Genomic DNA, 13,239 nt, shown 5'->3' with positions numbered 1-13,239 from the left:
TATTTCTTGACACATTACGCGGTGTCAGAAACGGAATCTGAAGCAACTACGGAGCCACTGTTGGATTCGAGTTCGGTACCTGCTGGAGTCTCTTGGGCTCTGTCGTTTCCCCCATGGCCCCAGCTTTCTGCTGGAGCGTCCTCTTGGTTCATTTTCGGTTGAGATACTGGTTTCTCTTTGGGTGTCTTCTGGTACAGCGCATTTGAACTTCTGTTCTTCTGTTTGGGCTGGTGGACACAGTCCTTTGTTTGCCCTTTCTTGCGTACAAGGACACTTTCCTTGTGTGGTGAGTACTCAGATGGGACTTGAGTACTCCCCCCTTGGTAATGAGCTCTTTTTAGGGGTGGGTTGCGTCCTTAACAATCAATTTGACCAATGTTCTAACTAACAGCAATCAAATAAGTATTTTGGTGGGCCCAGCCAGGCACTTCAACACTATTATAGCACCTGCCGGCACTTGATGAGAAGTCTCAGATTCTGAAATCAAGACTCAGGCTAGATTTGACACAGGGTCGCCTACCACCCTCAAGACAATTTCCGTGCTAATAGGAAACACTGGCTACTGGCTGGACAGCGAGAGCACAGGCTGTCTACCTGGCAAAACATGTATCCCATGAAAGGCACATTGTAAAATATCACACTTGCTCAAAACCCCAGACAATTCCTCTCAGGTTTAGGATTTACGATTGCTCACCATGTACACGCTGATGGTGTACTGCTGCCTGGCACACCAGCTGGTTTCATGTACAAAAATTATAGTCCTACCTCATGTAAATTTTTGTCTTGCCAGACTTGGCATACTAGAAACAATCTCGAGTTGTAATGATCATAATGAGGCTCTTTTGATATGCTCAATTTAGTGTATTTGCATGCACAGTTATAGAATAGGGGCTTTAAAATCAAAAGACCAGAAGAAGATAACCTTTCTTTTTTTTTTTTTAATTGGAAGCTTGGAAATTTTGGAATTTTTTGAAGCTTCCAAATGCATAACAAATACCAAAATTGCCTCTCTTCAAGAAAGAAACAGCAAAACAAAGACTTGTCTTAATGCACAACTAAACTTAAAAAAACTCTCTGAAACCTCTGAATTTTCCAAGCCTGTCTCAGCTCCCTCTTCCGCCTCCCTGTCCTCCTATTTATCCTAGCCTCGTGGATTTACCCTTTTATAATCAGGGCCCTGAAGCTCCTCTGACCCATCCCTCTGAGTCTCCTTTAAAGTTAAACTTAATGAAGGAGACTTAGGAACTGCCTCTATCACCAACACTCCTTGGACTAAAGCCGAACTAAGAGCCATACAAGGAAACCTAAATCCTACTGCAGGTCCCCCAAAACAGTGGGATGCATTCTTTAATTGGTATGCCAAATAGCCAAAAGAGCATCTAATTCCAAAATTGCTTCAGTAAAGGACTCCTTACAGGATGCTTTAAGAAAAATTAAAATCTGGCCTTGATAACCCTCTGACTGAAAAGATTGGATGGGACAATGCTGCCCTTTCTGCTTCTCCTAACCCTACACCCTCTTTGTGTTCCTTCCTTGTAGCCTTCTTTGCCTGACTACTAAAATTTGGCAAAAGCCCTATAAGACCAGACCTTCTGAGACTGCCAGAATGGCACCCTCAGTAACATAGCCACTGGTCAAGAGCAGAGGCTCTTGTTAAGGAATTTCCCAATCCTAAAATGGATCAAAAAAAAAAAAAAAAAAAAAAAAATTAAGAGGAATTTAGAATTCTGATTGGAATTTATAATCCAGAATTGCCTCATCCTTTTCAATTTGTATATGGTTTTAAGTCTGGGTGAGACAACAACAAAAATATAGATAGAGCAATCAATCAATCAAGGCAGCCAAATGGGAAAAGCTAGAAGATGATATAAGAGACTCTACAAATGTTACAGTTAGGGATGCTCCTAAAAAGGCTTGCCAAATTTCTGCATGATTTTTCTGGAAGCCTATAACTTCTCTAATTAAAAAAAAAAAATGCTAAGGGCTTATTAAATGCCATTCCAAAGGCTTTTCATCAAAACGAAACACTGATTGGTGAAGAATCCAATCTTGTAAACAAACAAACAAAAAAGGATGAATCCATCTGGGATTATAAGGAGCGATTGTCTCAGACCTTTGGTGTTCATTCAGGTTTTTCATCTTTTGCTGATGCATTAGAAGGGACGCTGTCCTCATTATTTGTCAATGGACTTAAACTTAATCTTGCTAAGTTGGTTAAAAAACGTAAGTTTAGTAGGAAGCTACTCCTTTAGATAAACCTGTTAAATTAGCTGAACATTTTGAAAGAACTCTGGATCAGGATAAAAATAAAATAAAATAAAATAAACTCATGGCTTTACAATTAACAACAATTCCAAAAGGTGGAATAAAAAATTAGAAAAAAGTTCCCAATTGCCACTTTTAATGGCAATCAATACAAAAGTAGAGGAACCTCCAAGGGACTAAATATAAAGGAAAACAGTTTTGTATATTGCAAACAACAGAGGCATCGGAAACTGGATTATCCACTTTTAAGGGAAAAAAGAGGGATGCATTTTTTTTGAGATGCTGTTTCTTAACATATACAGGTTTACTGATCAAAGAAGCTAGTATTGTATCTACTAGATGTTTAAAATGAAATATATATATATATATATAATTTTGCATTTAACCAGATTGAGTCATTATTCTGACAAGTTTTATTTTGACAAGTAATAGTGTTTTGTAAGGTGTCAGCTTGGAAGCAGGCTTCAAAATCATTTTGCTAATTTAAGTGTATCAGGTATACAGGATGTGTTTTATTAAGGAAAAGGAGAATAGTTTTGTCCTAAAATAGAATGACTGGTTACAGAATGAGAAAGGGGAAATGTAGGACAAAAACCTGAGTATATATGGAAAGTTGTGGAACCTTTGTAGAAAATGAATTTTATTTCTTATGGTTGAAGGTGGGTAAGACGATGGGCCTATCTATAAAATTTTTAAGACCCTTAGTATCAAATAGTATACTGATACAAAACTACAATTTGGTTTTCTTTCTATTAAATGACAAAGTTTTATTGGATTATTGGTCTGTTCTTTTAAGAGGTTGTAAGTTTTTTTCTGAGTAATCAGAGTAAAAGGCAGAGAGTCTGTTTTATCAGAATAACTTTTTGTATTGCATGTTAGCTTAATCATGTTCTTGATTATCTAAAAATCAAAACAAGTTTTCCCATTTTGGAGGGAATTAAAAAAACAACAAAAGTCAGGACTTTTTTTTTCATATTATCTCCTGTATTCACTTCTTAAATCTTTTATTGTGATTCCCTTTAACCAAGTGTTCAAACTTCCTGACAACTTTTGACATTTTGCCTTCTCGAATCAAATCCTAAATGATATCTTTTTTTATTTAATTTTATTGAGATTGTTCACATACCGTACAACAATCCAAAGATCCAAAGTGCACAATCAATTGCCCACCGTGCCATCACACAGCTGTGCATCCATCACAATTGTTTTTTTTTTTTAATTTTTAGAACATTTTCATTACTCCAGAAAAGAGAAAAAGACAAAAAAAGAAAACTCACCTCCTCCCATACCCCTAACCAACCCCCCTCCATTATTGATTCACAGTATTGGTATAGTACATTTGTTAATGTTGATGAAAGAATGTTAAAATACTACTAACTGTAGTATATAGTTTGCAGTAGTCATATTTTTTTTCCCTATAAGACCCTCTATTATTAACTTCTAGTTATAGTATCATACATTTGTTCTAGTTCATGAGAGAGATTTCTAACATTTGTACAGTTAATCACAGACATTGTCCGCCACAAGAGTCACTGTTTTATACAGTTCCATCTTTTAACCTCCAACTTTCCTTCTGGTGACATGCATGACTCTGAGCTTACCCTTTCCACCACCTTCACACACCATTCAGCACTGTTGTTCTCACAATAACATGCTACCGTCATCTCTGTCCATTTCCAAACACTTAAGTTCAACCTAGTTGAACATTCTGCTCATAATAAGCAACCGCTCCCCATTCTTTAGCCTTTTTCTATATCCTGGTAACTTATATTTCATGTCTATGAGTTTACATATTATAATTAGTGCATATCAGTGAGACCCTGCAATATTTGTCCTTATGTGTCTGACTTATTTCACTCAATATAGTGCCCTCAAGGTTTCTTCATCAACCTGTTTTTTTGTTTGTTTGTTTGTTTCTTTTAAGACTAAATGATATCTTTTTAATTTCAAGCTGTCTTGGAAGTTTCCGGAGGGTCCCTGGAAAATCACATAGAATCTGCTCTTTCACCTTGTAAAAAGAGAGGTGCTACAAATAGATTTATATGACATGTTATGAATTGCAAAATTGTTGTCAAATTAGAAGGGATTTCCTAACCTTCTGTTAGTTGGATTTATGTAAATAAAATGTTACTAATAAATATATATATTCCAGAAATAATATAAAGTTCCTGAAGATTTGTTAATGTCCTCACTGTCCATAAAATATCCTAGTATTGAACTCCCTCACACTACAGTATAATGTTATCAGGCATAATTTCAGTTATTCTTAAAAATATGTTACATGCCACAACCAAATTACCTTCACAAATGCATTATTTTATGATGAACTCTCATTAGATCTTTCACTTTTATAAAACAGTAAAAAGTTAACCATAACCATTCTTTACAATCCACAGAGGTTTTTTGTTTCATTCTGATGTTTTCCTGGAAACACTTGCAATCAGCTACAAGTCAGAGTGCTTCTTCTTCAACCAAAAACATACTGCCTCAGAGACCTGCGGAAAGGACTGTGCTAGGAACACTGGGGCACAAGCTGCTAACGACATTGCTTAAAGAACCTGGAGACCAAACCATGGGACTGACTCAGGATTTCCAGAAATCTAGTGGGAAGCTGACGGGTTCATGAAATTGCCAACACAAAATGGAGCAGAGCAAGAAATAATTATTTAGGACTGAATGAATTAATTAAAAAATAATTATGGGTTTTGTTTGAAATATTGATAACATTTTATTATTTTTTACGTACAAGGAATCCCTTTTGCTTTTCCCTTAAGCCATGTACAACTCATAAAACATTTATCTTTTTCTCCCTGAGCCCCTTGAATTCAGAAACTCTTACTGAATATTCTCATTTTCATGGAAATACAATTATTTGCATACATTCAATAAGACAATATCCTCCTTGTTAACAGGAATGTTTGGAGATGCTGGTTATGTATCCAAAGCTTTAACTGGAATATCATAATTGAAAATGATGCTGGCAGAATCTTGGATCTTGAGGTGACAATATCCATATCATACTTCAACCTTGCTAATCTCTGAGGACATCTGGATGCCATGAAGCAATCACAAGACAAAGAAACCAATAAACTCTCTAACTTAATGGACATTTGGAACACCCTGAATATCCACTAATCATAATTCTTTACAAACTACTTACATAATCTTTTTCTTTAAAAACCCTTGCATGGAAGCCCAAAACAGGACACAATTTGGGTTGCTACACGAACCTGTTCTCCCCAAATTGCAATTCTAAGACCTCAAATAAATTATTTTGTAGTGTGTTATTTCTCACCCAACACACTTAATCATCCCATGTCATATACAAATTAATGGATGCTCTGAGAATTCAATCACAGTCCAAGATGATGACAGATGTGCTGGAACAAACCTGGCTTGCCTGAAGGAGAAGCTGATTGGAGCAATTTTCTAATCTAACAAGAAAATAATTTAAATAAGACAGGCAGCCCCTCATAGTAGGCAAAGAAGTTTAAATATATATTAAACATAATAATTTTGCCAAACCAGCCAGAACCTTAAACGTATCAATGTCAATCAGTAGTTGGTACAGTAACATCTCTGGATGTTATCACAGCTTTGCTCAGAGCACCAGCCGTCTGGGAACACAAGTCCAGACGTGCAGTGGGATGCCTCCCTTTCCCACAAGTCACACCTGGGTAGAATCTGAAGTTTGAAAGGCATTCTGTTGTTTGCTAAGAATTCCAAGTTGAATAAGACACAGCCGCTGCTGTCTATGAGTTCATAACAACAAATCATCATCTACAGAGAGTAACTGAATAATATTAATGGGATATGTCCAGGGATTTTAAAGGTAAAAATGCAAATTATTTTTCCCTTTTCATCAAATAGCATGCATGAAGAAAATGTTCATAGGTGTAATCTTTAATTAATCTTCTATAAAGGAACTGTTTAAAGCACTTCCTCCAAAATATAGTATAGCAAAGATAATTCTGATCGCCAACCAAATATGTACATTAATATATAAAAGGGCTGCCTAATATAAACTAAACAAGTTACAGCTTCTCCCTCTGAAAGGCTATTTGGGAAAAAATGAGATTTCTCTCTTAGGCAAGCCAGTACTCAACCTGGAAGTATACAAGTGAGTGCCATAGGGAACATTTCAATAAGGAGTATACAAATAAGCACAAGATTTATAGTGGACTTTGGTTGTGAATAATTATGGAATTTAAAGACTGAAATGGAAGAGAAGGGAGAGATGAAAATAAGAAAAAGAAAGAAATCAGATATCTTGGGTTTCTCGGTTCCATATTTTCCCACTTACAAAGAACCCAGTTTTATCTATTAATATATAAATATGCTCAAGTCTCTCCCATACTCGAAAATGAAAATTTACCTTACGTATTGCATGCCTTTCAAGTCATTACCCTATTCATTTTAGCACTACCAAACATCTCTCTTTATTTGCTCCTTCCCTCACTCCCACAGGCAGGAATCTGCTTCTCTCTACAGGGTTCTTCCGAAACTGTTCTCATGAGGAACGAGGACAATCTCTTTACTACTAAACTCAGTAGACACACTTTTCGATCTTCTTGCTCAACCTCTTTGTGGCATTTGGAAATAGTGACTACTCAATCTATTTTGAAATTCAGTCCTCCTTCGCCTTCTGGGACACTGCTCTAAGCAGATCCCCTACGCAGCTCTCCACTATTTGTCCATTTTGTTGGTGGCTGCCCATTTCTCCATCTACCCTTAGCGCCAGCATCTCAAGGATTCCCCTTCATTGGCACTCTCTTTTCTTCTCTCTTCTAACATGCAGGTTGGGTAGCTTCTTTTATCTCCGTGGCTCTAGCTATCAATGATAAGCTGATGTACACGTCTCCAGCAGAGTTCCTGATATCTTGACATGGCCATTTTGATTCAGCCTTAAGAAAAAACCGTTTAATTTTCACTTTTGTAATGCTCCAAACTGCCATTCTCATCCTATCCCTGGTGTCATCCCCATAAAATCAGGTTTTATTAGTAAACTCCAGGCAACCCTCCAGAAACAAATGGTTTGTATAATGCTCAAACAGTTACAGTTTAAAAAGCAGTTGCAGTTTAGAATATAGAATTCCTGATCCCATTTATGAAGCTAGCAAAACCTGACAAAAAGAGCCCAATCTCAGTTGAATGTAATACGAAGAACAAACATATCTCAATTATGAATATAATTGCAAAATTTTAAATTAAATATTAGCAACTTGAATTCAGCACTATGTCAAAGATATGGTTTATTCAGGAACGTAACAATACAAATATGATTGTGTAAATAGATGCTCAGCGGTCATTTGATAAAATTCAAAATGTATTCCCAAGCTTAGGCTTTAAAATCTAACCATCCTGATTTAGAATTATAGCTCACCCACTTATACCTATTTTTTCATTAGACAGGCTAATTAACCCTTTTTTGGACCCTTGTTTTACAATATATGAAATGGGACCAGCCTACCTTAAACCCCTGGTACCAATAGCGTCTTATCCTTGAAACTGCACATTTTATATCTATTTTCTCACCCAGACTGGAAACATCTTAAAGGCATTCATTACACTTCACAATGTGTAGCTAAATATGTGTGAGTGTGCATGACCAGCTAGAGTCTCCAGGGCCCAGGGCAAAGTGAAAATACAAGGCTCCTTGTTCAAAAATGATCAAAAATTTCAACACAGTGACAGCAGAATATTAAACCAAGCATGGAGCCCTTCTAAACACAGGTCAAAAAGAATGGTCACATTAAGGTGGGTTAAGAGTAGTTCGGGTAATCAGTAATGAATAAAATATTCTGGGTTATCAGTAATTGACTGCATTTAATTAAAGGTTGAGTATATTTAAAAGGACATGATTAACCTTTGACTGTTCTCTCTTGTAAGAAAGGAATAAGTTTCATTTTCACATAGAGACAGCATGGAATAAGGGAAATGGAGGCAAAACCAGTTTAAACAAGCCCCAGACAAAGAGAAGAGAGAATCTGCCTGATGTAAAGAGACATGAGGTAGTATCAGAGGCGGGAACTCACAGCAAAAAAATAAAAATTTGGGGGGGCATTGGCTAATCAGTTCAAAATCTCAATAATGAGCTAGTTGGCTCTCTGGGATTGGCTGTACAAATTAAAATCTCAAAAGATGAATTAGTTAGTGTTCTCGGATAGGCTGTAACCTCTGTAGTACCCAGTCAATGGGGAAACAGGGGAGGGACTTGCGAATTAGGAGTAGGAGATTTAAACATCGCCATTCTCTTCCTCTGACGTGCCAGCCTTCCGCGTGTTTGGCTGGACGCCCCATCTTGCAAGATCGTAAATAAATTCTTTTCTCCTCCAGAACCGAGAGAGCGTTTATTCCCTTACAGGTACCACTTTATTTCCGACAACTCTTTAAAGTGATATCATATCTTTTTATTTCCATTCTTTTCCTACCACTTTGCATTAAATCATTCTGAGAATGTTATCTTCCTTTTAAAATTTTATTGGTTATCACTCATAAAATACAGACACTACTTTGGTTCCTTGTGAGCTTTTCTGCACAATTCCCTGAGTCCATGAGCAAGAATAATAGTAACCTCAGCATTTCTCTAATCATAAAGCATTAGCATTAAAAAAATTCGTAAAATGTTTTATTCTTGACTATCTGTCTGGTGAACAATAATATTCACTTTATCAAAATATCATCCACTGACATGAGATATCCTTTTGTTTTCGTGTGGTATTACTTCTCTGACAGACAGAAGAGTAACAACTTGATATAATTAGAATGTCCTCTTCTCCATATAACCATAAAAATTTCAAAAGCTTTATCAATATTTTCTTCAAGTAGAAGCCTCATATTTGGGGTCAGAGTTCAGTGAATAATTTACATTTCTTCTCTTAGAACTCTGAATAATTTCCCCCGGTGCTTCCCAAAAGTTCACTTAAGCACAGGCCCATATTCTGTCAGGTTTTATAGTGATTGCACCAAAAAGGAAGAAGCATTGCCTCTTGAACAAGTTATTGATGGGTGCTCTTTACTCTGTCCTTGAAAAGTAAAAAACAAGTACAGGCTTTGAGCAATTGCAGACTTCAATGCTGCTGCCCAGGGATTTTAAATAAATAAATAATCAACTTAGGTGTGTTTCCAATTCCCAGCCCCAACTAGAGTCCAGTCAAATGAAACCACTTGGCTTTCCTGGCTCTCATTTGTGTCCCTTGTTCTCTTCCCCTGTCCTTCTCTCTTTCTTCTGCTTTCACACAATTTCTCTTTCACACATGTTCTCATTCATGCGTTCTCACTCAATGGTTCTCTCACTCCATCACTCACTAACAGTTATGGAAGGCTGGCCATGGGCCAGGGAGTGTTTGAAGTGAAAGTAAGCTAGGCTTGGCTGCGCACAGGGAAGGCAAAAAGCCAGTGGGTCAGAGAAGGTGGCAGGGCCCAGAGCAAGGCATGACAGGGAAGGCTTGGTAGGCAGTAGGAAGTCATAGAGGGTGGGATCTGTAATCAGATAGCCTGCTGCTCTGAAGAGAATGGAGGGGATGGTGGACAAGTGTCAATGTAGAAGGTCCCTTAGAAGGCCACTTAATGACTCCAACAGGAGATGATCATGGTTTGCACTTAGGTGACAGCAGTAAAAAAGTCAGAGTGGACAGGCTGGACTCGGGGTTTATTTGGGAGGTAGAGCCAGGGGATTGGAGGTGGGAAGTTAGACCAAAAGAGTAATCAGGGATTGAAGTTTCAGGCTTGAGCAACTCTTTCTCACTCTCTAATTCATTGTTATTCTATTTCTCTTTCTCCCTTCCTTCCTCTTTACCAGGCCTTTGATCACATGATAACAGAATCTCAAGTGCCCCTCACCATCCCAGGTTAATTTCTGCTCAAGTCTCAACGTAAAGTCACAAACTCCAAAAACCTTTCCTGAGCTCACCACACCCGGGCAATGACAGAGCTACACTGTTGTTATCTCCCCCTGGCATCAATTTCTGCATTACTGCACTGTTCACAAGGACTCCTAACACAGGGATTTGAAGAATGGGCTCATTAAAGAGCCACAAGGCAGCTGGTTTGGATCCAAGCTCTGCTACTAACCACTTAAGTGAACTCTGGCAACTTACTTAAAGTCAGTCCTACATCTGTAAAGCCCAGAAGGAAAAGTGTCTGCCTCACATCATGTTTTTCATTAGATGATATACATAAAGAGCTTAGTACAAGACTGGGAAAGAGCAAATGCTAGATTAATGTTAGCCCTCATTGTAATTACTGCTATTATTTTTACATTACATTACCCATCTTCCTCTAAGTGGGGTAGGGTAATAGTTACAGAATATCAGAAACCAAACTAAAGCAGGAAATTCTTAGGTTAATTCAGGCCTAGGAAACAAAACAAAACACCTCAGTGACACAGTCAGAATGGATAGTTTGATTTATTAGCCAATTCAGACAAATCTGCACATGCTATCGAGCTACTATAGTCAGTCTCCAGGCCCTCCACATAATTTGGGGCTTGATTCTTGGGTCCAGAGATGCCACTTACCACATTAGGTGAGTCCACAGGATTATTTTTCTTTGAGGAGATACCTGGGCAGGTGCATGTCCAGAGGGCAGAAAGGAAAGACGCTGATTAGAGAGGTTGGAGGGGCAGAGGGCGTGACCGTCTTCATCATTCTTCACTTCCCTTTTTTACAAGACGACTTGGCTTCGTCTACCATATCCGCAGCAGGAGCTGCGCCACCTCCTCCGTGGCGTCCGCTTGCAATTGAGCAGCTTGGGCTCTGCGTATTTGTGGCTTCCGTGGACATGTTAGCAACAGATGGTTTTATGTCCCAGTCGCCTAGCATTGCCAAGAAGGCTAGAGGTCATCTGGAAAGTCTTTTGCCCTGAATCGTTCCGATTCAGAAGGGTCAGCTCCTTTCTCCTGCGGTGCTTTGCAAATTCGCGCCCTCCTCTATCCTGGTCCAGGTCACAGGAAGCGCTAAGGGAAGACGCAGGTGCTAAAGAGAAGGGAGAGTGAAGGCGCCCCCCTGATGAACCCGAAGACCGAACCTGCCGAACAAGCGCAAAGTAGAAACTGAAAGTACGCTGCCGGCCTATCCCACGGAAGTTATGGAAAAGGCAAAGCTCAGAGCCGGACCGTGGTACGTGCCGCCCCCCACGGGATGGATGAAACAGCAGGCGCGGCGTGGGTGAGAGGAACCCCGCTGCAGATCCGGCCCTGCCCGGCCCCGACTCCCGGCAACTCCTCAGAAGACCAGGGTCCTGGGAAAGACTATGGGCGGTGAGAGCTTGCCCCTGCTGCTGTTGCTGTCATCATGACTACGCCCGCCTCCCGCAGACCATGTTCCATGGTAAGTGCGCCTCTCCCGGGCGCACAGGTACGCGCGTCCGGCACGCCGGGGACTTCGGGACACGTTGCCGGCCCCAGCGCCCTAGCGCGTCCGGAACAGCTTGGCCTTGCACTTTGGACCTACCAAGAGCACTGGCTTCCCACGGGCGGCCGTCAGCCGCGCCTAAGTAGGGTGGCCTTTAGCCACTTGCACCTGGGGCTGCTGCTCCTGGCGCACTGCGAGAAGCAGTCCCCGACTCCTGCTTTCTGTCCAGAGACGAAGCGCTGCGGCTTCCGCGCGGCTCAGCCGTGGCAGCCTGCAGTCACGTCTCAGGGGTAGCCAGTGCCTCTCTGTTTTGTCTGCCTGTCTGCGGGTCTTCCCCCAGCCAGCGCTGTTCTCTGTCAACCCGGCATCCAACCCGCTTTTCCCGTACCCCTGGTCGCGCTGCGTTACTCACAGGCGCCGGGGAGCGAAGAGTAGCTGGGCTCTTGCAGCTCCGAACTCCCTGGAGAAGTGAAAGCAAACCTCCCACGGGACGCGCTTTTAAGTCCCAGGGGGACAGGTCCCTGGAAAACCCCGTTTACCGGCGCGAGGCTGGGAGTTTCCGACTGGGGCTGTACCCTGCGCCTTTTGCTGGGAATCCAAGCCCTCAGGCTGGAAATGAGAAAGACCAGCTTCCAGTTTTTGCTTTTTCCTTATATGCGCTCTACTTGGTGGAGGCAGGATTAAATAGGCGTGACTCTAAATTCCAGTCCTTTGCTGAGATTTAATATATATTATTTGAACACAATTCGGATTTAAAATGAGCAAGGGTAGAGTTGAGATCGCTTAGAGTCCGTTGGCAGACCTTTGGCCAACATAAAGAGCCAGAACGTTTACTGGAAGAAAGAGGGGGGAAAGGGATGTGAGGGAAAAGGATCTGCTGAGGGAATTTGGAATGTTTTACAGTAAGTACTTCTTCAGGCAAAAGAAGACGGGTGGGGTAGAGCGGGGGTGGGGGGAGAGGAGGAGGGGACAAACGGTTGTTCTCTTAGATGCCTCGTTAGTGCGCTTTCCCAGCCACTCCGTTGGATCAAAAGTGCCCACTTCCCTCCCTTATGATTTAAAGAATCAAAAAGCGGCATAGGCGAGGAGTACAAACTCAGTAACAAAAAAAGGAGGGGAGAGGTATCGAGGACAACGAATTATAGATTTGTAATGGGCGTCCACCAGGGGTTTCATCTGGAATAAGAAATTGGGCATATCCTTGTTTTCTTTAAAATGACCATGGTTCTCCTGCAATTACTTCTTTCTGGGCAACTGCCAGTTCTAATTTTTGCATCAGTCCTGATCTAAAGCGGAGAGGCAAAACAAGAAAAGGAGGTTATGGTGTGCATCATCAATAAGGAGCCTTTATTTCCTTCAGTATGTCCATGTTAATCACACACCATAAGTAATTAGCCCACAAAATAGAAGAATTCTAAGCTTCTAATAATTATGATGAGTGGCTTTCTGCATTTTGTTCCAAGAGATTTCACTAGAAGCTTAAGGATAGGGCTGTACTTAACCTTTTTCTTTGCTGTTTCTTTAGGGTTGAAGTAGTTGAGGGGCTACTATGTGGTCCTCAACTGTGCTATCTGGTTTAGGTAATTAAACTTTATTTGAGGACTTAAAAATGGAATAGTAA

At 40.3% G+C, this 13,239-nt stretch overlaps 1 protein-coding gene and 1 long non-coding RNA gene across 5 annotated transcripts in view; one reads left to right on the top strand and one right to left on the bottom strand.

The window, feature by feature from the left end:
* LOC119508764 overlaps positions 1-12,199 on the bottom strand; it is a 60,373-nt gene extending 48,174 nt beyond the window's left edge. Inside the window, exon 1 of one of the 4 annotated variants that reach the window (XR_005211584.1) lies at positions 10,784-12,199. This is a non-coding gene — a long non-coding RNA (uncharacterized LOC119508764). The remainder of the gene's footprint in view (positions 1-10,783) is intronic. The other 3 variants (XR_005211582.1, XR_005211585.1, XR_005211583.1) reach the window with 3 other exon arrangements.
* The window catches only part of IL7 (interleukin 7), a 41,627-nt gene continuing 39,347 nt past the window's right edge, over positions 10,960-13,239 (top strand). The window contains exon 1 of the mRNA XM_037802554.1: positions 10,960-11,594. Coding sequence (XP_037658482.1) covers positions 11,585-11,594 — 10 coding nt within the window. The 5' untranslated portion in view covers positions 10,960-11,584. The remainder of the gene's footprint in view (positions 11,595-13,239) is intronic.

Source organism: Choloepus didactylus, chromosome 14 (genome assembly GCF_015220235.1).
Source record: "Choloepus didactylus isolate mChoDid1 chromosome 14, mChoDid1.pri, whole genome shotgun sequence".
In the NCBI taxonomy this organism is placed as follows: Eukaryota; Metazoa; Chordata; class Mammalia; order Pilosa; family Megalonychidae; genus Choloepus; species Choloepus didactylus.
The sequence above is the reverse complement of the archived record's forward strand: the minus strand, read 5'-3'. Positions and strand labels throughout refer to the sequence as shown.